The 26,021-nt window shown below is 41.7% G+C and overlaps 1 protein-coding gene and 1 long non-coding RNA gene across 2 annotated transcripts; one reads left to right on the forward strand and one right to left on the reverse strand.

Annotated features, from left to right (window-relative positions):
- Positions 1 to 927: 927 nt before the first annotated feature.
- Positions 928 to 15,071, forward strand: LOC117545326 (zinc finger protein 32-like). Its single transcript, XM_034215054.1, has 2 exons — positions 928 to 1,528; positions 12,666 to 15,071. Exons 1-2 carry the CDS (start codon positions 1,342 to 1,344, stop codon positions 13,655 to 13,657), a joined length of 1,179 nt encoding a protein of 392 aa, XP_034070945.1. The 5' UTR covers positions 928 to 1,341; the 3' UTR covers positions 13,658 to 15,071.
- Positions 15,072 to 16,242: 1,171 nt separating this feature from the next.
- Positions 16,243 to 20,324, reverse strand: LOC117545333. Its single transcript, XR_004568816.1, has 2 exons — positions 20,096 to 20,324; positions 16,243 to 18,728 (listed from the first exon to the last, which is right to left on the reverse strand). It is a non-coding gene; the product is annotated as an uncharacterized LOC117545333 (long non-coding RNA).
- Between the last annotated feature and the right edge of the window lie 5,697 nt (positions 20,325 to 26,021).

A 26,021-nucleotide genomic window follows, 5' to 3' on the forward strand; every position in this document is an offset into this window, starting at 1 on the left:
ATGTGAAGTATATTGCAAAGCAGCTCACCCAGTGAGAAGACTTTTGGCATAATGTGCCGATTTGTACAGATCCTGGAGATAGAAGGACTTCAGACCAACCAGGGAGTTATCTGATCAGCTTGGTGTTCAATGTAACTCTTTACCATGGCTCAGACTTTGTTACTTGCAGTTACAGTTTCTCATTTTAGATTGTGCAAATTTTGCATTTGTTTTTACATGTTCTTTGTTCATGCTCTTTATCATTTTTCTGAGTTGGAAAGTTAGATTGCATCATAGTTTACTTTATACATATTTGTATTCTTCAGTGGTGAAGTATATTGCAAAGCAGCTCAGCCATGTGAGAAGACTTTTGGCACTTTTTCGTTTTTCGTTTTCTGAGTTGGAAAGTTAGATTGCATTCAAAATGTACAGAAATACTTAATTTTGTTAAAGCTTTTTATAAAAAATGCTTCTGACCAGAGCTTTGTTTCCTTGTCATTAATGTTGAACACCACCAGAGGGGCTCTCACCTGAAAGGTCTCTGCTTCATGTGTCTTCAGCAGAAGATCTAGACTTTGATTGCTATATTTTCAGTTAATATTGACCTTACTGAGCTTTAGCCATATCCGCTGCCTATCATAAAAAATGTTAAGTACAGTGAACCTTTCTAAAATATACAGTAGTAAAGAGACAAACCCACCAGCATTATAGTAGCCAAATTCTTGTTTGTGGGCTGTATATATAAAATTGACTTGAAAAAGTTGCTGATTTTAGAGTACTGGCACCTTTTTCATTCCAATTCAAGCACTGCCCATCAGTGTATCCTCGGTTATAGCTCATCCAGAGAGCCTCCTCGATGCTCGATCCTCGGTCCTCGAAGTGCATTTAGAGAAATGAGATGTCCTTCAACATGGCGCACTGAAATTCATTTTCGGGTCACTACCAGAGGACCGAGGAGTCGAGGAGGGGGATTTGATGAAATGAGAAAGGGCAATGGTGATACACACTCTGTACAGTAGGTGGCGGTATGCACCTTAAAGTTGTTTGCAATCCGCCTTTAAATCGACAGAAGAAGAAGTGATGCACCGGAAGTGATGGTCTCGCTCTTTCTAATGGAACCAGATCACGTCTCGTGGCTTCTCTCGGTTCTCTCGCTACATCCATGGTTCTCTCTCGGTGTTCCTGAGGAAGTGTGTGTGAGCAGCTGATCCGTCCATCGTCTGTGTGTCTGGATGAACCTCTGACTTTGTGCTCTTTCTTCTGAAGCCTTTAGCTCGGACTCTAGAAGCTAGCTTAGCATGCTAGCTGGTAACACGCTAGCAACACAGAGTGAGAGAAACGGGAAGTGGTGATTTAGTAAACATGAGTGTTGTCCTGCTCTCGTTGGTGAAGCAGCGACTCACTGCGGCTGCTGAAGACATCTTTGTTCTGTTTGAAAGAACGATAGCAGAGTACGAGGAGGAACTGTCTCGTTCAAAACAGGAGAACGAGAGACACCGGAAACTACTGGACGCTGTTTTACAGCCTCAGCTTCAGATCCACAGAGCAGGTCTGTTCCCTCTTTATTCACTCTCTCTCACTCGTTAGACTCTGTATTAACTCGTTAGACTCTTAATAGCTGTCTCTGCCGCCTGACGCTCTAATTATACCGTTTTTTGATGAACATAAATATTGTTTTTCTGGCATCACTTTAACATTTTATGGGGGAAATCTACATTTTGGTATGAGGGTGCATGCTGAGAGTAAGAGGGTGCAGCGCCCCTGTTACCCAGTTTAGAGAAAACCCTGTGTGATGGAAACTTCTGAAGTAATTGGAAACGGGACTCTCATACCTCATTCACACCAACGGTGTTTCAGGGCCGGTTCGGAGCTGGAGCTTGAAAAGCACCGGGTTTTCCTCTTCACACCGCAGCGGAGCAGCCTCTTAGCTCCGGAATCCGGTTCGTTTCAAGCACCAAAAAATTGTCCGGCCAGAGCAAAAGCACCACATACGTCACGCTTACGTCGAGGCGGGGGCAGGCCAGGGGCAGAGACAGATCAACTCCTGAAAAACAACAAAAAGCCTGCGTTTTATCCAGTTTGTATACAACGATGGAGAAACTTAACAAGAGTTTCAGTGTTTCTGCCATAGACTGTATATATAAAGGTTTCTGCTCATGGTGAAGCAACGTGTCTGCGTGTTAAGGTGGAACCTGAGCATTCACGTTGATCACCTCATTATAAATCTATAAAACTATAAATATTCAACTTTACTCCACGTGTTCATTTTAGAACAGCTGTTACATACCTGGGTGAAGGTTACAGTTCATTTAAATGAAAGATACAACGTTACTCCACACTCATGGTTCAGTCCACCTTAAGAAATAAGACCGACCTCGGAAACAGTTGTGTTTTAAAAAAACCTTTATTGACACGAGTACACTTTTTTATAAGAATATAACTAAACCACAGAAATGACTCCGGAAAAGCTGCAGATAGAGCCATAAGAAATGAATGCAACTGATTTAATCCGCGCGGTTTGGCTTTATGAAGCAGGCACGCAAACGGTTACGTCATGACGCAAACGATGACGCAACGACGCATTACCAGTCGGACTCTGGGCGGTGTGAAAAGAGCCAGAGCTAAACCGAAGAACTAGTTCTGAACCTGAAAAGCTCTAGCACGGAGCTTGAACCGGAGTTGCATTGGTGTGAGACACGGGGAAAGCAGGAGCTTTGATGGCAAACACTGACGGTTTATTTGGAGTTTCGGCCGGAGAATTCACAAGACATGTCACGAGCCATGAGTTGACACAACGGATTCCAAACCAATTCTGAGGATCTCTACCCAGACCCATGTATTTAGCTGGTTCTGAGAGAATAATCAACATTGTGCATAACAAGATAAAACCATAACACCTCTATCAGCTGACGCCAACAGGCAGGAACAGGGAGACAAACTGAGAGCACAGCAGCCAAGCTACAGGTGCGTGTGCTCAGTGAGGTCAGTACAAGCTGATAAACTGGGTCACAGTTATGGGCCTAAGAAAATATTTCCCCAACAGTTCTTCCCTTTTTTATCAATTTTGATAAACAAAACCTACCCCAATAATACATTTGTTCGGAATCCCTAATAAATTAGATTCTTTGGAAATGGTGTTGGCATTTTGCATATTGTGTGACACGCTACAAAAAAGTACTTGCTGAGATCAAAAACTCTGTTGAAAAATAATGTGGTTTAATGAAAACTGGAATGATCCACTTATTCTCCTTGGACATGCACAATAGCCGCGTTCACACCAAGTACTTTGCAGTACATAGTTCCTAGCACTTAGTTCCCCTATGGAACTAAGAGCCGATCGCGTTCACACCGGAGTACTTTTCCCTGAGGGAAGATTACGCAAATGAAGCCGCTGACGTCACTTCTTCTTCTGCTTTGGGTTTACTGGCAGGCCGCAAACAACTTCACGGCTTATATTGCCACCCGAAGTCCCGGGCCGGAAGTCCCTGGAGTTGGGGGAGGCTCCTGAAGCCTTCCGAGTAAATCGCCACAATGCCGACACCTCCTCATCTCCACCGCTCCCATGTTTTATTTTGTGTTGCCATAAGTTAATCTCTCTGCATTTGTGCGCTGGGTGAATGCTAATGCTAATAATGCTAATGCGAGGATAATAAAATGGCGGCTCTACAAAACATTTCAGAGTTTTACGGGGCGTGGTTTGCAATTCGCCCAGCCAATCAGAACTGGGGCACTTTTTTCCCCCAGGAGAGTACCACCTCTCAGCAGGCACAAAAAATGGGGGTACAATTTCCCTAAGTACTCTTTTTGGTGTGAACGCGACATAAGGGGTACTAACGGAACTAAACGGGAAAAGTACTCCGGTGTGAACGCGCCTATTGTTATATTAATCAAAGCAATCATTTCAACTTGTGGTCAACAAACGACCCTGTGTCACCCTCTGCTCCACACACACCTCACGTAGGTGAACAGGATTATAATGAGTGCGCCCATATCCATGTGACCCAAGCCAACCAATCAATAGTGCTCGAACAAATATCGTATATTAACGTGGACCTATCATGCTATATTTGAACAATATATTGTAGGGCCATACCTATATAAATATAGTTTTTTTTTTTTTTTTTTAAATACCAAACAGATCCTGCATTTTAGCCATGCCTCATTTCGCTCCATTTGCTCTTTTCCAGCCCTGATTTTGCAGGGGCTGATTCTGTGACGTAGCTTTAATGCAAATGAGGAGGAGAGGGGAGCATGCTTTGAGATCAACTGCTGGGCTCAGCTGCTGGGCTCTCAGAAGAGGGGGAGAAAAAGAGATCTCCGTCCTCCGTGTTTTATTCTTATATTATTATATAGTCATTATTCATTTGTTTTAAAGCTCAATAAATAACAAAGAAGACCTTTGACCAGCACTTTTCTAATTTTGTCTGGAAGATTTAAACTTTAACGGACATGTTGACCGGTGAACAAAACCTAACTGAAACTCTGCCGCACGGTCCCCTCGTTCCTTGGAAGAGGCGGAGAGGTGGGTGTTTGTCATCTGCTTGTGGACTAACCGGAGAGAATTACAGTGCTGGCCTCGATGGGGAGGGATTGCATTGAATTACAGCTGCAGGAGCAAACGCTTGCCTCGGGGAGGGAGAAAAAAAGCCACAGCGGAGAATAAACAGAAGGGAAACCATGTGCGGGAAGTCTTCTTCTTCGCTGCTTTTGTGGCAGACTACAGCGCCACTTACAGGCCTGGCATATGTACTACAGCTCCAGCGCTTTCGAGTGGCAATGGCCGGCCGTGGCCCAACCCCACATTCCCCTGATAGGTGGAGAGTTGGCCATATAGGCGGAGCTCCTCGTTCCTGACGTCAGACAATTTTCAAATCTGTATCAGATCCGTTGCAGCCCCGTTTTTAGAAATTTGGGTATGGAGGAAAAGAGAGGGTTGTATTTTCTGACACTTGGTGAGCTCCCTGACACACCGGGGACACATATTCATGTATAAAAGACGTACAGAAGTGCATTTTGCATGATAGGTCCCCTTTGAAACAAAAGGCATTACTATGTTTCATGGTTCCTACGCAGTCAATCACAATCCTAAAAACTGATCTTCCATCAGTGTTTGGAGTAGGGCTGCACGATATATCGTGTTGTGACGATAATCGTGATATGCGATATTCACATCGCGTGGACACGCAATTATAAAAAAAAAGTAGGCAAATTAACTCAAACACGTCATTTTGCTGCTTGCTACAAAAGGAAAACTTGCGCAGCTCTCATGTCAGGGGTACTTGAGTGAGTGACAGCAAACCACCAATCACAATCAAATCTCCAAAGCAAACGCACCCGATGATTAAAGGTAGAAACACTGAATAAAGTAGTTTCATGTGTTTCTCCAGGGCAGTTCGGCACTGCTAACCGAGCTAGCTCAGCTTGTTGCTATGATAAATTAAGATCCAGACGTCCGTGACTAAAATCCATCATCCGGTTAAATATAGTTAAAAAAATACCAAATGTATAGCATTAAAGTTCAAGAAAGGATGGTTTCCGGGGGAAAAAACGGTATTTTCTTCAATTCCTGTATGTTTTCATATCGCAGGGGGGGGGAAATCTCAATGTCAGTTTTTTCCAATATCGTGCAGCCCTAGTTTGGAGCATCTTTTTCCAAAGGTATAACAATTAAAGGGGACCTATAATGCAAAATGCACTTCTGTACGTCTTTTATACATGAATATGTGTCCCCGGTGTGTCAGGGAACTCACCAAGTGTCAGAAAACACAACCCTCTCTCTTTTCCTCCGTACCCAAATCTCTAAAAACGGATCTGATACAGATTTGAAAATTCTCTGACGTCAGGAACGAGGAGCTCCGCCTATATGGGCAACTCTCCACCTATCAGGAGGAGACAGCCACTGCCATTACCGTTCGAAAGCGCTGGAGACGCTGTAGTACATATGCCAGGCCTGTAGGTGGCGCTGTAGTCTGCCACAAAAGCAGCGAAGAAGACTTCTCACAGATTCAGCCCTTGCTAAAACAGGGCTAAAAAAGAGCAAATGGAGCGAAATGAGGCATGGCTAAAATGCAGGATCTGTTTGGTATTTTTTTTTTAAAAACTTCGCAGGCATGTTTTATATAGGTATGGCCCTACAATATATTATTCAAATATAGCATGATAGGTCCACTTTAACATACATGAAATAACACAGGAATATAATAACACAAACCATTTAATCCTAGCTAACTTTATCATGTATTTATCAACTATCAATATTATACATTTGTATGATCAATGTAGTACATTATAGTGTTGCACGGTGTACCGATACTTGAAAGGTACCGCGATACCCTGCCGTTAAAAACGGTACGATTCCTCCGTTTCATTAGTATCGGTACTTTAAGAATGACGGGGAAAAGTACTCCGGTGAGAAAGCGCCGTTTTAATAAGAGCCGTGTGTGTTCAGCGCTCTGCTTCCACTCTCCCTGCACTGCAGCCGTGCCTGCTCTGCAGTCCCTCCCCTCTCAAGCACGCTCTAAGTCCCTCCCCTCTCTCGTGCACGCGGCCACGCGCTAGCTGCCAGAGCATGTGAGAAAACGAGAAGCATGGCTGCAAGTGGGAGTGCAACTGCCGCTGCGCCTCGGCTTGTTGACAAAAAAGACGGCAGAAGCGAAATTTGGAAGTATTTGAGCTATATCTCTGACAGTGAGGGCAAGCCTACGGACACCACGAGGCCTGTCTGTGAGAAATGTTTTAGATCCCTGCAAACCAAGGGAGCCAACACATCAGACTTGGCTAAGCACCAGCCAACCGGAATCCAGAGCTGTTTAAAGAATTTAAAGACAGACAGGTTAGCGAATGTGATAGATAACATGCATGATAACATGCCCATGCCCTCAAATCTAAGTCAAACCAGTGTAATTTATTTTGTGACAAACGAGGAAATTAATGGCAATGATACATTTTTAGCTAACTTACCAATGTGGCTAACATCTGCAATATACATTTTGTCAATAATTATTTATATTACTGTACTATTAAATGTTAATAAAATATAAAAAAAATTATATTTTATAAAACAAAAAAGTTGTTTGAGATGATGCTTAATTTTATTTAATACGAATTATTGTCCTTTATTTTGTTTATTGTTCTCATTGTTTAAAAGTTTGTGTTATGGTTCTGGTGTGAAATAAAGCACAATAATTACATTTAAGACTGTTTCCCTTTTTTTAAGAAAAGTATCGAAAAAGAATCGGAATCGCAATTCTTGACTTGGTATCGGTATCGAAACCAACATGTTGGTATCGTGACAACACTAGTACATTATAATCTTACCTATAATAATATAATCTTAACCTATTCAATTTAAAGGACTGTACGAATAAAGGTATTCTGATTCTGGAGCTAAACACCAGTTACTTTATCAATTACTCGATTTAAAAGGCTATATAAGTATTCAGTCTATAAACTTAACATTATAGAACTATCAACCTAGGATTACATTACTCTGACTTCATTCAATATTCAATCAAAAGACTATGCATGTTAACATCATTACATTACTTAAGGCGAGACACCCCAGGTGAATAGGGTAATTTTTTTTACTTAAAGGTATCAGCTAGACATTTCTCCAGTTAATTACTTACAATAAGGCAATTGTTTTTTGTATTGCAAGTTTTCTGAAATAGCATTTTTAAATATGCAAATTATCCATGATCTCATTAAATATGCACGTATTTTAACACATTTCAGGAATTGAAATCTGAACTTTGCATAAAGCCAGGTTCAAAATTCTTGTTTCATTTTGTAGTTATATTAGTATCTAAGGCTTTTACAGAAGGGATATTGGATATCTCCATAAATCAGAAAATACTGTCAACTAGGGATCGACCGATATTGCTTTTTCAAGGCCGATACCGATACCGATTATTAGTAATCAAGGAGACCGATAACCGATATTTGGAACCGATATACATTTGCAGTAAAATCAGAAAATCTTGGTGTCAAAATGTAGAATAACACAAACTCCAACACAACTTATTTGAAATCCATTTAAGCATATATTATGTTTATTGAACTTTTAAACATCTTTAATTACATTAAAGTAAATGAGGTTAAAATAAAAAAACTACTAAAACTTGTTCTGAACTTCTGAAAATTTAGTTTAGTATTCCCAATTCAGCAGCACCAGATTATGGTGCAGAAAGCAGAGTTGCTCAGCATGCTCTCCAGTGAGACGGCTTCTGTTCTTCTCGTAAATGGCAGAGACTTCGCTGAAGACCCGCTCACTTGGAACAGACGAGGGTGGTGGGCAAAGAAACTTTCTTGCTTGTGTGGCAAGTAGCTTGAAGCGCCCTTCATTCTGCCTCCACCACTGGAGTGGATCCCCCTTACGCCTGTCGATCACTGGCTCCTTGAGGTACATATATAACTCATCCTCGAGGCAGGATTCAGCCAACGGCTCAGCAGTGTGGGATGCTAGAAGAGAACTGAAAATGTCATCAATACGGCTACGACAACATATCTGTTCTCTCCGTAGCCTTTTGGGGGTTCTTCTGTCTTCCTCATTGGTCCCTTCTGCAGCAGCCTGCTCTTCCTCACTGATATCTGCAGCAGCAGCAGCAGGCTCTTCTTGACTGGTCACATCCTCTTTCAGCCATTCTTTGGCCTTGGTCAGTGTAGCGTCAGAGGAGAATACATGATTTTTATAGCGAGGATCTAAGAGACATGCCAGCACCACCATTTGTGTTTCTTCCACTTTTGAGAAACGTTTGACCAGGCTCTCCCTCATGACTTGCCTGAGTGTTCTGATCCCTTGTGTCGAGGGCCCTTCACCTTGAAATAGCATCTTCAGTACAGTCAGACATGGAATGATGCAGGACGCTGAGGAGTTGTTATGGCTCACCTCTAGTGTCACTTCCTCTATTGGGATGAGAGTTTCGACCACATTGGACACAATGTCCCACTGGTGAGAATTAGGACAGGCAAATCCTCCGTGTTCACCGGCGTAGATGCTAAGAGCACGCTTTTGCTCCAGTGCTCTTTGCAGCATGTGGAGCGTTGAGTTCCACCTGGTTGGGACAGCCTGGACTAGGTTGTGTTCTGGCAGGCCAAGGTCCTTCTGAATGGCCCTCAAACGCTGCTTGGCAAGAATTGAGTGGTGGAAATGGGTGGCACACCTCTTTAACATCGCAATGACATCTATGACGGCTCTTTGACTTGACAGACCATCATTCACCACGAGCTGCAATGAGTGCGCTGTGCAGCTGAGGTCTGAGAGTTCAGCAAGCCTCATTCCCTTGACCATATTTGCTCCACTGTCTCGAAGCACAAGTGCTACACGGTCTTTGCTTATTTTCCAGTTATCAAGCATGCCGAGGAATGTCTCTCCGATATATTCCCCAGTGTGGGATCCATGCATCGCCTTTGTATTCAAAACAACCTGCTGTCTGGTCCATTCATTGTCAATAAAATGGCATGTTAGGCTCATCAGACTCGGTTGATCCAGACCAGCAGTCTGTAGTGAAGGAGAGTGAGTGGCCAGCATTCTCAGGGCTTTTATCTTCTCTACAACCTTGTGGTGAACATCATACAGCTTTACAGTGCGGTAATACTTCTCATTTTTCAGCGCATATCGTGGTTCCGCTGCAGCCATGAGGCGCTTAAAACCAACATCAGAGACCAGTGTGAACGGTTGGTTGTCAGTGACAATCATCTCTGTAATTAGTTTGTCCATTAGTATAGATCAGTTATCAGAACTTAGCCACTTTTTTTGTTTCTCAAGCATGGCATGCATTGTAGGCTGAGTTGGAGTCATTGTCCCCTGCTGAGATTCAGATTCACGTTTCCCCTGTGCGGTTCCATAGATACCAGGGTGATGATTCCTAAGATGGGACCACAGGTTTGACGTATTTGTCGCTTTTGCATTTGTTGATCCCATGCTGACACCTACTTTGCATGTATTGCAGACTGCCTTCCCCTGTGTTGTTTGAGTGTAATACTCCCATACTGCACTTGTTGCCCTTTTCTTTAGTGCAGCCATCTGCAATGAGTTAGAGAGAGACAGAGAGTTAAAAGTGGGGCTGCAGGCTTACATGCTTAACTAACAATAATGCTTAATTTATTCTATCAAAACAATGACTGTCTATCTAGCATAAAATGCCAATAAACTGCTAGCAACTGCAAAACACTAGTGCTAGCTGTTTTGCAAAATATTAAAAGTGAGGCTATTACAGTAGACCTAACGTTAGTCTAGTAGCCTCACTTCTAATATTTTGCTAAACATTTGCTAGATACATGTTGGCTAGCTAATGAGCTTCACATATCAACCTGAAAAACTGCGAGGCTCCACTCGCAGCCCCCTCCCGCACCAGTTACTCCGCTGCGAGATGCTGGACGCACCCCCAACTCTGACTGACTTCCCGAGTCCCAGTGTAACTGGGAAACTGATAGAATTGGATCATAAGATCGTGGTGTTTTTGCAACTTCAGCATAGGGGATTGGGATGTTTATTGACTGACTTACCTTCGAAACACATGTATGGCTCTGCCGCTTGCCTCTGTCTGCGTTCTTCGCACCTGCCTGTAATCTGAGAAGGTCCCGCCTCTCTGGCTGGCTCCCGCTAAGAAAATCTTCAGTGTTGATTGACACTTCAGTAATAGCCTATCAGATAGCGCTGTGGGCGGGACATTGCTTGTGTACACAGAGTAGTGACTGCAGCCAGAGAAACGGCCGCATCAGAGCCAAACTTTTATCGGCAATTTGATTTAAAAAAAAGGCCGATACCGATTATCGGTCAAATGCGGAATATCGGCCCTGATAATCGGCCAGGCCGATTATCGGTCGACCCCTACTGTCAACAGCCCTAAAATATCAATTTTCGCCATGTTTTTAGGTATACAATGTTGTATAATTCAGGCTATGAATGAGATATGAACAAACCCTTCCGTAAAAGCCTTCATAATATTGATAGGAATATAACTGGAAGGTTTGGTGTATGTACGTGCTACTGAAGTTGAAATTTCGAACTCAGAGTAGGAGAAAAAACTCATTTTGAGAAAACGACCTTTAAAGATTGCAGTGAGGCGCTAGCTAAACCCTCCTGTTCTTAGGATGACAGCTTGCGCATCGACGCACTCCGTGAAGGTATTTCATGTCCGGGGTCATTTGTTTTTTGTATAAACTTGCTTCGTGCAAGTGACAATTGTTGTTGTCTTCTCTGTGAACGTTTTTTTCGCTGTTCTTTTGCCATTTTGAGATTTCAATTTCTAGCGGAAAGCTAACCAGGAAGTGTTTTAGCACAACACGTGACGCATCTGAACGAATCACGTTGTCAGAAATTGACGTCACACCAGCCAATGAGATTTCGTTTCTTGGTTTAAGACCCCTTTGTGCTTTCACGATTGGTTGCTGATACAAAGGAAATGACCATATTTGGATCCGATGAGATTGTGCAGGAGAGACACAGCTTTCCAACGATACCTCTGACATGGTGCACACAGCGGTCGCGGTACTTTGTTACGTTAGAATGCTAAGTTTTGGTGAATTTAGGAGAAATCTACAGACGCAAATAGACAAACTATAGTAAAATAAACACTTAAATGTGTATTTTGTACGTTTTCCTTCCAAAAGCCTGAAGGAAAACATGTTATAGAATCAAAATAGCACAAAATCTCAAAATTTACCAGTACTTGAAAAACGATGTTTTTGCCTGCCGTGTCTCGCCTTAAACTATCAATCATTATGTCCTTTCAAAATCTGAAAGAGAAAAGTTAAACAATTCTCAAAAATGTTTAACGATCTGAGACTTTTGTAAAAACCTAGAAAGGAAGGATTAAGCATTCTTTAAACTCATTTACATTTTTTTACAATGTTCAATCTGAATTTACTTTAAAATAAACAAAATCTATATTGATTGTGACTTTTCTACATCCAACTCAAAGGTTTATCATTGCTTTGAGAAAAAGGATTATTAATTTACCCCTTTTTAAAAGGGAAGATATAGTCATTTGTTCTGGGAATGTCATTTTTGAGCCTGAGACCTGAAAAACAGGCTCAGGGTTAAAACAGGTTAATGCACAAAGGCAGCAGTTCATCGGCTTATCACGCTGAAATAGAGAGATTTGTGCCGCATTGATGCAGTTATTCACGCTAAAGGAGGTCCAACCAAGTACTGAATGCATACACATTAACATGATTTTCAGGAGGACAGCATTTCTATATTAATAAAAAATCAGTTTTTGTATTGGTCTTATGTATTATTAAAATGTTCTGAGAAGCTGGATTTTGGCTTTCATTTAATCATCAAGATCAAAACAAATAAACGCTGGAAAATAATTCACTTTGTGTGTGATGAATCTGTGATATATACATTTAAACTTTATAAATTGAATTACTGATATAAACTCACTTTTCCATGTTATTTAATTTATTGAGATGCACCTGTATCAGTACAGGTTTAGCGAGGCGGAGAGAGATGCTAAACGACTACTCTGAGAAACCCCAACACCAGTTCTCAGCTAACGACTCTGCAGACAGGTCACAAACTATAAGGCTAAGGCCTCACACTCTGTGAACGGCCGACCGATCTGGAAAAGCATTTAAAATAAGGAATGGATAAGGGCTGCAAAGTTAAAGAAGTGTTAATCGTGGTTAGATTTTAAATTCTAATACTCTACAGTTTTCTCTGAATGTGTTTCCTGCAGACGTCCAGCAGCTGGTGGTGGTTAAAGAAGAGGTTCCCCCTGAACAGCAGGAGTGGAGCTCCAGTCTGGACCAGGAGGACCCAGAGCCCCCCCCACACATTAAAGAGGAACAGGAGGAACTCTGGAGCAGTCATGAGGGAGAGCAGCTTCAAGGGCTGGAGGAGGCTGATATCACCAAGTTCACATTCACTCCTGTCCCTGTGAAGAGTGAAGATGATGAAGAGAAACCTCAGTCCTCTCAGCTTCATCAAAGACAAACTGAACACCTGGAAACAGAAGCTGATGGAGAGGACTCTGGAGGACCAGAACCAGCCAGGAACTCAGATCCAGAGAGACATGTACAACCAGAGACTGAGGACAACCCTGGAGACTCTTCTGAACCTGACACTGAAGACAGTGCTGATTGGAAGGAGACCAGAGAACCAGGTTCAAAGTCTCAGAAAAATAAACAAAACCCTGTCAGTGATTCAATACGTAGTGCAGGAGAGAATACATTTGGCTGCTCTTTGTGTGAGAAAACATTTACACAGAGAGGAAATTTAAATCGGCACATGAGAATCCACACAGGAGAGAAAACATTTGGCTGCTCAGTATGTAAGAAATCTTTTGGACAGAGAGGAGATTTAAAGAAACACATGAGAATCCACACAGGAGAGAAACCATTCAGCTGCTCTATTTGTAAGACATCTTTTGGACAGAGAGGACATTTAAAGTACCACATGAGAATCCACACAGGAGAGGAACCATTCAGCTGCTCTATTTGTAAGACATCTTTTGGACAGAGAGGACATTTAAAATACCACATGAGAATCCACACAGGAGAGAAACCATTCAGCTGCAGTGTTTGTGAAAAAAGATTCACCCGGAGATATCTGGTCAAAATCCATAAGTGTGTTGGTCGTCAGTCCTCACAGCTTCATCAAACTCAAACTGAGGAGAACGGAGAGGCAGAGCCTCCAGCCAGCAGCTCAGCTGAACACATGGAAACATAAGCTGATGGAGAGGACTGTGGAGGACTAGAACCAGCCAGGAACTCAGATCCAGAGAGACATTTACAACCAGATACTGAGGACAACCCTAGAGACTCTTCAGAACCTGACCCTGAAGACAGTGATTATTGTTAGGTTCAAACTCTTTGAGTTAGTCCCAGTAAATGTGTATAACGCGATACCTGCTCGAAATGTGTTAAAACATCATTGCTCTAAGTGAAGTCTGAATGTGTATTAAAACAAATATTAAGCACAGAAACAAGTCCATTGTGCTCTAATGACACCAAAGTAACCAACACTTATGGCAACACTGACAAAGAACCAAAGCCAGCCAAGAACATGACTTTAGCTTCTCCTGACCCTGAAATCAGTGGTGATTGGAAAGATCTGTTATTCCGGTTAAACACTCTAAACCAGTGGTTCTCAACTGGTCAGGCCTCGGGACGCACCTTTTTCCTTTGTCAATCAATCGCGACCCGACATTTGCTTTTCAGCAGACAAAATCAATTAAAGTGAAGTACAGTGCATATATCCCTTATATCCCTTCACAGAACTAAAGTATGCTTTTAAAAAAGGTTTAATGAGATGATGGAATCAAAGCTGAACTGTATAACATAAAAAGGCACACATGCTAAAAACCCAACCCCAGTAGGGGGGTCTGGGGGGATTTTCTCCCAGGAGATTTTTTTGAAATGCTAACATATAAACTACGCATTCTGGCAGGGCCATCCCTGGCCATTTTGTGGCCCCACGCAAAGTCATATGATGAGGCCCTCCGTGTCGCAGCGGCAAAACTGTGCCGCGCTTTCACTAATTGAGCCGCATAACGGTGCGCTCAGTTGAGGGCCCCACGTGATCTGAGTGTAGGGAGGGACGGCTCTGCATTCTGGTACACTCTGAGAAGAAAATAAATAAATCTATTAGGCTACTACCCGACATATTAATAATATTTGATGCCATTGTTTGTGTTTCACTTTGTTCTGAAGCTGAACTTGCTGCTCCTCACAGAGAGAAGAGTAAAGAGGAGATGGTCTGTGTGAATTACTTTAAATTGTGGGTAAGGGTAGATAGCTCCCATTGTACTGTGACCTGTCAATCATCAAACCGGGGGTCATATTTCATTATGTGTTCATTTGTATCTGAAGTTGTACCCATGGGTGTATGAGTGTGGGCAAATATTACGCCTGAAAGACAGTCTGAAGAGACGTGAGAATTCACATGGGAGAAGCCATTTGGTTTCTCAGTTTGTGACCAAAAACATAGACATAAAAACCAAAGTGAATCTCCCTTTGAACAAGAAAAAGCAACGGCTGATCTCTTATCGTTTAGTTGATATCACTAGCTAATGTGAGTTACATTTCATCCTGATGCTTTTGAAGAATCGTTGTTAATAAAGTGAACTCTTTTTGAAAAGGAAGGACTCGCTGTGTTAAAACTTCTTCCTGCTGTGTCCCACAAGCTGTTCAGCTGGGATCCGGCTCCGACCCGAAACACCCACACTATCTTACATTGCTGTTGGCGGCCCGCCCTGTAGCTCCTGGTGCACCACCACTTATTGCTGTTTAGCTAATAAACGTTAGCTATTGTTTAACCCCCTGTGGTCAGACAGTGCGGACCTGTGTCTACGTTCAGGCAGTGAGGGGAATTATAAGAAAGATTGTTGTTGTGTTTTTTTAAGCAGACCCGGCAGCAGCTCCAAACAACTGTGACAGCTTAACAGTTAATTTAAAAGCTTAACAACTGTTTATTTTGTCAGTAAACTTTGATAAAGCTGGCGAGGCTATGCAAAGTAATAGCAATTACATTTAAACAGGAAGTACCAAGACATGTGGAAGTCTGCTTGAAATGATTTCTTTAATTACCTATTTTTGCCGTTGATTTCCATCCAGTGCTTATGTATAATTATTAATGTATTTAATATCAGTTATTATAGTATTATATGCCAAATAAACACATTTTATAATAACATAAAGGATCACCCTTCCTCCTCAGTCCACTGGAAGTATTTTTATTTATTTAAACATGTTTGCTCTTTGTTCTTATGAATAATTATAAGTTACATTTTTGAAATATGCCAAAATAAAGGTAGTACCAACCCATTTCAGACATCTATATTCTGTGTTATGATTTTATGTTAATCTGTCAGTGAATCATTATTTAAATTAGTAGACGCTACATCAGATACCCCTCTGCAGCTGGAGGTGTGTTTGTTTCTGTCCCGGGGCGTCCCTGTGCTGTCAGAAGGTTCCTCTCTGCAGCTGGAGGTGTGTTTCTTTCTGTCCCGGGGCGTCCCTGTGCTGTCAGAAGGTTCCTCTCTGCAGCTGGAGGTTTCTTTGCTTCTGTCCCGGGGCGTCCCTGTGCTGTCAGAAGGTTCCTCTCTGCAGCTGGAGGTGTGTTTGTTTCTGTCCCGGGGCATCCCTGTGCTGTCAGAAGGTTCCTCTCTGCCAGGGGCGGTTCTAGACCAATTTGAGTGGGGGGGCCACTGGGGGGTCAGTTATTTTCTGAGGGGGGCACAATAAATGCAGGACGAAAAAGAGAACTAGACAGTACGAAGTAATTGCGCATAAGAAAACAATGCAATACAGTTATTGGTATTTGTTTCAGTACACTTATTTATTTCAGACAGATCTTATACTGTTAGCTTCAGCATTACATTTATACATTTTTAAATCCACAGAAAAGGATTTAATGCAAAAGTTTACAAATCTTAAATGTTGACTTTAAATAAAATACATGGATATAGATGAAAACATAGATTTCAGATGTATTATTTCCCATAAGCACAGACACGTAGGCTATTTAACAAACATGAAGACTGAACACACCTGTTTTGCACGCGCACCAATCAGTTTCGTCTATTCCGTCACATTTCTAATAAACATAAAACAGTGATATCTGGAAAACACGCATAGTTTCCTTCCCAAAACGTCCCATTACAGCAACATAATCCTGCGGTTTTTGTGATTTTTGGCAAACCGATCAACAAATAAGTCAAGATTCAAAGCCTTTGACCTCCTTGACTCAATACTAAGCAGACCCAGATTGCTCAGTCTCTCATCAGTGATGGTGGATCTGAGAAAAATTTTGACCAGCTTCAATGTAGAAAAACTACTCTCACAGGAAGCAGAACTGACTGGGATTGTGACTGCTATTTTGCAGAGTCTGAAGAGCTCAAAAAACACTTCTTTATAAGGTTCAATGAACTGAACAAGCTCCACTGTACTATTAGGTCTCTGCATCCCAGTCTTTATTTTCCTATCTAAAATTCTGTTGAACTGATGTAGCTCATGCCCCAAGTCCTCAATATTTGCATCATACAACTGAGCAAATGAAACGGAGTTGTCTCCTTCAGAAATGCATCACTTTAGGGGGTTAAGAGCTTGGATGCTATTCATCATGTCACAGTTTGTGTTTGAAAACCGTCTATTAAGCTCATTGAGCATCTGATCAATGACAGGGTAGAAAAAGGCTGTACGAAACCCGTGTTTATCTTGTTCTGTCTCTCTCTGTCCAACAGTAGTCAGTACCAAGCTTTCAGCAAGTTTAGAGCTCAGTCGTTTTGCTGCTGGCTGTATTGCAGTATCACATTGCTCAGAAATGTTCAACACTTCATCCCACAAGTTATCAAAAAATGACTCCTGCCTGAAGTCATTCAATGTCTGAACCAAAGATCCAACTAAATCCACAGCCTTTGAAAGGTCAAGGGATGAAGACTGTAACATGTCAGAGAGAAATGTTGTTTCTGCAAACACTTTACGGAGTGTTACAAGATGCACAATGAATTCTAGATCCAACTGTGCCAGCAGACCACGTGCCTCAATAGATCACTCACCATTGCGTTCTTGGGCTATGTCTTGCAGTACTCGCTTGAGGGCCGGTAATCTATCCATTATGTTACGGAGAGATATACATCTGCATGCCCATCTAGTGTCACTCAATCGCTGGAGTTCTCTTGGGGCACCTTCGTACATCTCTCTTTGGATATCTAGCCATTTGGGGTGGACATACGACCCAGATGTGAAGACTTATAGCTTTTCTAGTAAGGAGAAGAACTGCTCTGCTTCTGGGACAGCTTTGACTGTATCTACTAAAACTAGATTTAGACAGTGAGCATTGCAATAAACATAAAAAGCATATTTAGCTTGCTCTCTGATTCTAGCCTGGACCCCTGAGTGCTTACCGCTCATGACAGCAGCACCATCATATGCTTGGCCTACAAGGTTGTTTTTGTATTCCAGACCGTTACTTTCCAATATGTGAATTATTTTTTCAGTAAGCCCTGCTGCATCTAGCCTCTCTGCTGACTCAAAATGGAGAAAACTCTCCTGGATAGCACCATTGAAGTAGTACCTGACTACAAGAGAAATCTGTAAAAAATGTTTTAACATCTTTTGTTTCATCTGCCATGATGCTAAAGACTTCACTGTTTTTCACTTCCTCTGTTATTTCAGATCGAACCATGTCTGCAAGACAACCCAGAACTTAATTCTGAATGGTTTTGCTTGTGTACTTTTCATTATGAATGGAAGTCAACCTTTTTTTAACAGCTTTGTCATGGTTAGCAATTGTCTCTAGAATGGTCATGAAGTTCCCTTTATTATCTGAGCCTGCAGACTCATTGTGTCCTCTTTGAGCAATGTTTTGTGTCGCAGTAAGTAGCAGCACTTCGGCTATGGTTTTTATATATTCCCGATTTTCTTGAACCAGTTTCTTAGTTCTTTGTTAAGTACATTTGCCAATGTTGCATTGGATGTCACAGCTCTCTGGTAGTCTTTCCATGCAATCATTGCGTGCTCAGATTTGGCATGGATTGCAAATCCCCCCTCTTTGTATGTTGCCTTCTTCCAGTTTTTGAAACCTGAAAGTGAATCAAATACAGTGTCTGTGCTATTCGGAGGGCTAAAATGTCTGCAGGCGTAACAATGAGCAGAGTCTGACATTTTGGAGTACTCAAGCCAGGGGTGAATCTTGTACCAGTCAGCCTTGAAACTCCTTCTCCGGTCGCCCATCCAGGTCCTTGGAAACAATTTAGGGTGTGGTTGCATTGGTGGCTCCTCTTTGCACTTGCTGATATCTGTGGAGAAAGATAACGCAAATAAATATGTTATTGTTATTATTATTATAATTGAAACCGATCATTATAAATGCACATTTACCAGAGCAATGAACAACCACAAATTAGATATCTATATTAATAGATTTATGACAAGAAGCTGCTTTCTCCCTGTTATATTTGGTTAAGCCAGACAACAGACTTTAGGATAAGATAAGGGCTTGCCCGGACTCAAACAATCTCGGCTGCCAACAATAAATATAATAATATTAATAAATAAATATAAATAAGCTATGAAGAAACAGAAAAATAATTGTAATAATGTGCATATATATTTATATATGTATCTATTTATTACACTTTTTTTTTGTTTTATAATAAAAAAAGAGGGAAAAAAGAAGTATCTATATTATGAAGTAAATCATGTATAAATCCAACTCCATATGAATACATAAAATGTAACTGACACTGTAATCCCCCTGCCCGCCACCCTTCATGTTATTGTCCTGTCCTATTTGTGATGTGTGTGAGCCATGTCCTCCGTATATTTTTGTCTTTGAAAATGTTTAATAAAATATAAATGTTAAAAAAAATGAATTAGTATCACACACACTCATTTGATCTGTAACTAAGATTAAAGCAGGCACATTTGTTTTTCAAAATCACAAACCTGATGTTCCAGTACTTGTGGATCTATCCTCTATCTCACTCTCGATGTCATCCTCAGCCTCACTCTGTGACTCCCCATCTTTCTCTGCCTGCTCTGAACCTTCCATTTCCAGATCAGTCTCTCCTGAAAAGTCCTCCGGCTATCTCTGTGGCAATCTGCACTTCCTGCTGTGTGTTACTGTCTGCCTCATCATTATTTTTTTTGGGGGGCGAAAAAGGACATAATGTCCTTTTTTCGCTACATTTTGAAACTATAGAGCAAACACAAAGGAGGAGGACAACAATTCAGCAACGCAGAATATAAATGTATAACCGCTAGATATATTTCACAACTATATAGCTAGGGTGACCAGGTGTCCCGCTTAAAATAGAACGAAATGGCGGGATGGTGGTGTAAAATGGAGCCTGGGACAAAGAAAATGCAGCTACAACAAAGCCTGGGAAGGTACTCATTATTGGGTAAAACCGGTGGATGGAGATTCCACCCAGAGCGTGTTCTGGCTCGGTTCGCTGACGGCCGGCACCCGCCTTTATTATTTATTTATTTTAAACGGCATCATTTAAGGCGCTGACATGTCATGTGACAGATGATGAAAGCAAACGGTTTGCTGTCGCTGATTACTTTGCACACTACGTTAACTAACGTTAGTCAACAACAACACTTACTGACCTAAAGTCTTACCTTGTAACAATTACACGGATATAATAATTTAACTCACCTTCAATTATCGTGGTGGTGGTCTCTGGAAACGTAGGTTTCAATCAGTCTTTCACTCTTTCTTGGATGCACAACAGCCTCTGATGATCCGAGATGAAAAGTGTTTATTTTTCGCGCGCTTCAGCCGCACAGTGAAAGCGAGTGCACCGCTCTAATGGGTCCTGAGTGCACCGCTCTAATGGGTCCGACTAGAATGACGAATAACGTTAGTTCCGCCTATTCCGCAATTCAATAAATCGTGTAATAAATCTTTTTTTTTTCTTTTTTCCACTTTACATTGTTAGGGGGGCCAAAGGGAGGTCAGAGGTCAGTGTTAGGGGGGCACTGCCCCCCCCCCTAGAACCGCCCCTGCTCTCTGCAGCAGGAGGTGTGTTTGTTTCTGTCCCGGGGTGTCCCTGTGATGTCAGAAGGTTCGTCTCTGCAGCAGAAGGTGTTGTTCCTGTCCCTCTGAGCAGTGGTCGTCCCACGGGTTGACCTGCTCACAGTCTCCACCTGCCGACAAAAATAATAATATAGGTTCAACCTGGGTAAGGATGAAAATACGTATACAAATAATAATATACAAATACTACAAATTAAAAATGTAATTAAAAAAACTGCGTAAAAACTTTACAAAAAGATTTTAAACAGTTGATAATAAAAGTTTAAACAATAAAACTAAATATATAACAAATGTATACAAAAATTAGAACCTAATATAAAAAAGACTAAAATTAGACATTTAAACATCACAAATAAATAATAAACATAAATCTAAAATATATATAAACAATAAAATTATACTTATATAAAAACGATCCATACACACTCCCAACTAAATATGTAAACATGGCTATAGACAGAAAAAAACATACATGTGATCAATACATACACACTGGAAGTACATTTTAAATTTGAATAATAAAACTAAATATAAAGTCAATTATAATAAAATATATGAATAAAAAGAGAAATATAATATTTAAAAAAACCTAAAAAAGAAAAAAACCTTATTCCAAGCGACTTTGTTAACTACTTTGAAAAAAAGGTTGATGATATTCGCTCTTCTTTTTCTGACTCACCTTTACTCACCGCTGGGTCACCTGACCCATCTTTCGCCCACACACTAACCTCCTTCTCCCCTCTCTCTCCAAGTGAGGTTCTTACCCTCATTACCTCTGCCCGTCCTACCACCTGTCCTCTGGACCCTATCCCCTCAAACCTCCTTCAGACTATCGCTCCTGATATTCTACTGATTCTCACCCATTTCATCAACACAACAAACTCCCAGAAACCTGCCGGTCCGCTGCAACTCTGACTACTTTGAAATCCAGGCTGAAGACTTTTCTTTTTGCCGCTGCTTTTAATTGAACTATTCACATCTCACACTGCACTGTAACTTTTATTCATGTACCTGTGTTATTCATGTTTTATTATCTTTGCTTTTAAATGATTGTTTTTAAATGCCATTACATAAATTGTTTCTGCTACACTATTTCTAAATGCTCATAATGTTTTTCATTTTAGTAAAGCACGTTGAATTGCCTTGTGTTGAAAGGTGCTGTATTAATAGCTTGCCTTGCCTCACACCGCTTATGTTAGTGACTGATCTCAACCTGGTGGTCCTGAGATGAATGGAAGTGTTTATCTTGCTGGATAACTGAGACGGGGGATTCAGAGAGGCCAGTATACTTACTATTAGACAAATATCACTCGTCACCGTCTTGAGCTTCAATCTCAGGATCCATGTATTTATGATCCTCTCAAGAATGGAAGTAGTCATCACATACAGAGCATTTGGTACAACTAGTTCCTGAACAGTGTCCTTCACATGCAAGAGAGGGAGTTACACAGTCAAACGATACATGGATACCGGTTCAAAGCAGTATTCTATGCTTAGTTCAGATTAGCTCAAGCCTACCTAAGCAATAAACATGACAGTCATAGGCCTATCTCCCTAGGGGCTGTGTCATCATGTTAATCATAAGAACAAAGCTATCGTATGTTCAACACAGTATCTCATGAGCTTCATCTATGTAATCATACATCCTGTAATGTACACAGCTACAGTTGGGCCTTTGTTATCATGTGCTACTCTGATATTGAAAGAGTACATCCAGTATTTTCCCAACAGTTACATATCGAGAGTGGTGAGGGGGGAAGACGGAGGATCGAGAGAGGTGATGTCCGTTCAGAGAGTAAACGTCTGCGGGGGGCTGAGCTCTGAACACACTGCACAGCATGGCCAGAGTCTGGACGTCACTCATGTGGCTGTAGTGATCCAGACTGCGAACACACACCACACACACACCACACACATCACACCACACACAACACACACACACACACACACACACCACACACACACACACACACACACACACACACACACACACACACACACACACACACACACACACACACACACACACAACACCCACACACACACACACACACAACACACACACACACACACACACACACACACACCACACACAACAAACACACACCACACACACACACACACACACAACACCACACCCACACAGTAGTTTAACAGTCAAATACTGACCCTCACTTTGTTCCTCACCAACAGAAACTGTCTATTTGAGGTTTTTGAAAATGTCCATTTCTAAAACACGTGGATCTCAGAAGCTCCTGTCTCTTTCTTCACCTCTAAAACTACAATGCATGTTAATAAAAGCACCGAATAGCAGTCAAGGAGGAACAGGCCTGCGTGTTATTAAGATAACATAAGATGAGATAAGAAGTACTTTATCGATCCCAATTAGGGAAATGTTTGTGTGGCAGCAGCATAAAAAGACAAGACATTGAACATTAGAGAAATGAAAAGACTAGAAATAAACAATCAAAAATGACATATTATTTTGTTAGTCAGAAGTGCTGAAAGAAGACTTTAAATGTTTGTTGGAAACTGCCAGCTCTCTAAATGCAGAGGTGTTCATCAGTGGCCCTCTACCGCCAGTCAGAAGAGGAGTGGAGAGATTCAGCAGATTGTTTGCACTGAACACCTGGCTTTCAACGGCCTGTACTGACCATTCTGTTCATTTTATTGACAATTTTAACTTTTTCTGGGATCGCAGACATCTTTTCAAGGCAAATGGAGTTTGCCTGAACAAGTCAGGAGTGAAATTGTTTATCTCTCACATATTCAACTGCCTGCGTCATCAATCTGTTCCCTCTGCCAAGGACAAGCGGCAAGAGGAATCAAAACACAAGAAAGACACAACACATCACGCAGAAAACCCTGAAGAATTATCACTGCACCCGCCTGAGGAATGTTCTGATTATGGGAGACCTATGAGACAAATGGAGGAGTCTCCACTGCCCCCCCCCCTGTCAACGCCTTTGAGGATACTCCGTTCACTCTTTCACCCTCGCCCACCCTCCTGGAGATCGATGAACACACAAAGGAGATACAGAGGGTTGGCACCGATTCCTTCCTGGAGTTCAAAGACCAAACGAAGGCGATACGCAGGGCTGGCACCATGTCCTTTACCCCCGCTCCTCAACGACGCCCACCAAAATCACCGCGGAGACGCGCACCATCTCCCCCGTCCTCATCACCGCGCCTACGTCAACCACCTCCCCCCCCTGGCAGCATGTCCTCTACCCCCGCACCATCTAGCCCGTCTCCATCACCGTGCCTACGTCGACCATCTCCCCTCCCTTCGAGGGGGCATCTGCAGTCTCCGAAGCCTGATAAGGATGTGTGTGTACAAAACACAACAAACTCTTACTGATATGTGATGGGTCCAGGCTCAAGGGCGTATGGCACTCTCAACTCTTTCCAGGACATGTCGGGGCCCTGCCTGCCAGCAGCTTTGCCGATATCTGTGTTGATAGGTAATAGATTAAGAGCGGTGAATCATAGAAACAGGAAGCGCTCAAACGTTTGTGTGAGTGTATCTAATTTAGCAGTGATTCCATGTCAGCCACAGCTTGTTACAAAAAACATGACTGATAGTGTGTTTAACAAACTTAAACTAGCTTTATTAAATGTCAGGTCTTTGGCAGGAAAAACATTTGTAATCAATGATTTATCACTGAGCACAATCTCGATTTTATGTTTTTAACAGAAACTTGGATTGAACAAAATAACAGTGCAGCTGTTCTTATCGAATCAACCCCTCCCAACTTTAGTTTTATGAGTCAGGAAAGAATGCATAAGAAAGGGGGTGGAGTTGCTATTCTGTTCAATGATTCCCTTCAATGCAGGAAGACATCGTATGGAAACTTTGATTCTTTTGAATATGTGGCCCTTCGGCTGAAATGCTCCTCTCGAGCTCTGTTCCTAAATATCTATAGACCACCCAAATACTGTGCAAGCTTTTTTGATGACTTTACTGAACTGCTGTCTATAGTGTGTATTGACTTTGACCGTCTAGTCATTGTTGGTGATTTTAACATCCATGTTGACAACCCCCAGGACAGAGGGGCTAAAGAACTGTTTTGTGTTCTTGATAGCTATGGACTGACTCAGCATGTGACGGAGCCCACGCACAATAAGGGGCACACTCTGGACTTAATTATCTCAAAGGGTCTGAATATCTCTAAGGTTGTGGTGACTGATGTTGCACTCTCTGACCATTCCTGTGTTTTCTTTGAGAGCTCTATTTCTGTTCACAAAATGTTCAAAAAGAGATAACCACAAAGCGATATTTAACTGAAAACACTAGGGAAATGTTTACTCAGAATTTCTCTTCCACACTTGCCCCTGCCAACATCTCAGTAAATGAGCTAGTAGATCATTTTAATTCAAAAATTAAAAATGTTATAGATGCCATTGCTCCAACTAAGGTAAAGGAAGTGTCTGGCAAGAAAATATCTTCATGGAGAAAGGCCATGACCGTGAAAACAGAAAAAAGAGAATGTCGAAAAGCTGAACGCAGGTGGCGAAAAACAAATCTCCAGGTTCACTTTGAAATCTATAAAGAGAGACTTGGCCTTTATAATTTGGAATTGAAAAACGCACGACAATCGTTCTTCTCTGACATCATTACCAAAACAAAAACAACGCACGTGCCTTGTTTGCTACCGTCGACAGACTAACTAACCCCCCAGTGTCAGTAGCCTCTGAATTTCTATCCACCAGGGCGTGCAATGATTTTGCCTTTTTCACTGACAAAATTCAGAAAATCAGACAAGCAGTCAGTGCCTCTGCATCAGGAACAGCAAATGTGTTGTCCCTATGTCCACCTAATATCAATTCAAACACCATGACACATTCCATCAGATTAATGATAAAAACCTAGAGGACATTATTCAACTTCTGAAATCCTCCTCTTGCTGCCTTGATATTATTCCAACAGGATTTTTTAAAGATGTTTTTCCTTGCATGGCCTCAGATCTACTTCATATAGTAAACAAATCGCTTCACTCAGGTGTTTTTCCACAGGCCCTGAAAACTGCAGTCATTAAACCGCTCTTAAAAAGAATAATCTAGATGCTTCAGTAATGAACAATTACAGGCCCATATCAAACCTGCCATTTCTAGGTAAAATCATTGAAAAAGTTGTTTTTCAACAGTTGAGTAATTTCTTGCATTTAAATAACTGTTTTGATGTGTTCCAGTCAGGCTTTCGTCCAAACCACAGCACTGAGACTGCTCTTGTAAAGGTCTTTAATGACATCCACTTAAACACAGACAGTGGCAGAACTTCAGTGTTAGTATTATTAGATCTCAGTGCTGCGTTTGACACTGTTGACCACAGCATATTACTAGACCGACTGGAGAACTGGGTGGGACTTTCGGAAACAGTTCTAAATGGGTTTGAATCCTACTTAAAGGACAGAAACAACTTTGTTTCTATCGGTAAATACACATCTGAGTTGACAAATATGACATGTGGGGTTCCTCAAGGCTCCATCTTGGGGCCTCTTCTCTTTAACATCTACATGCTACCACTGGCTCAGATAATGAAGAA

Source organism: Gymnodraco acuticeps, unplaced genomic scaffold (assembly GCF_902827175.1).
Source record: "Gymnodraco acuticeps unplaced genomic scaffold, fGymAcu1.1, whole genome shotgun sequence".
NCBI classification, from domain to species: Eukaryota; Metazoa; Chordata; class Actinopteri; order Perciformes; family Bathydraconidae; genus Gymnodraco; species Gymnodraco acuticeps.

Excerpts from the sequence above, each read along its gene's own strand:
- LOC117545326 (XM_034215054.1), top strand. The coding sequence starts at position 1,342 with ATGAGTGTTGTCCTGCTCTCGTTGGTGAAGCAGCGACTCACTGCGGCT. Across the intron at positions 1,529-12,665 it reads GCTTCAGATCCACAGAGCAG|ACGTCCAGCAGCTGGTGGTG; the intron begins GTCTGTTCCCTC and ends TGTTTCCTGCAG.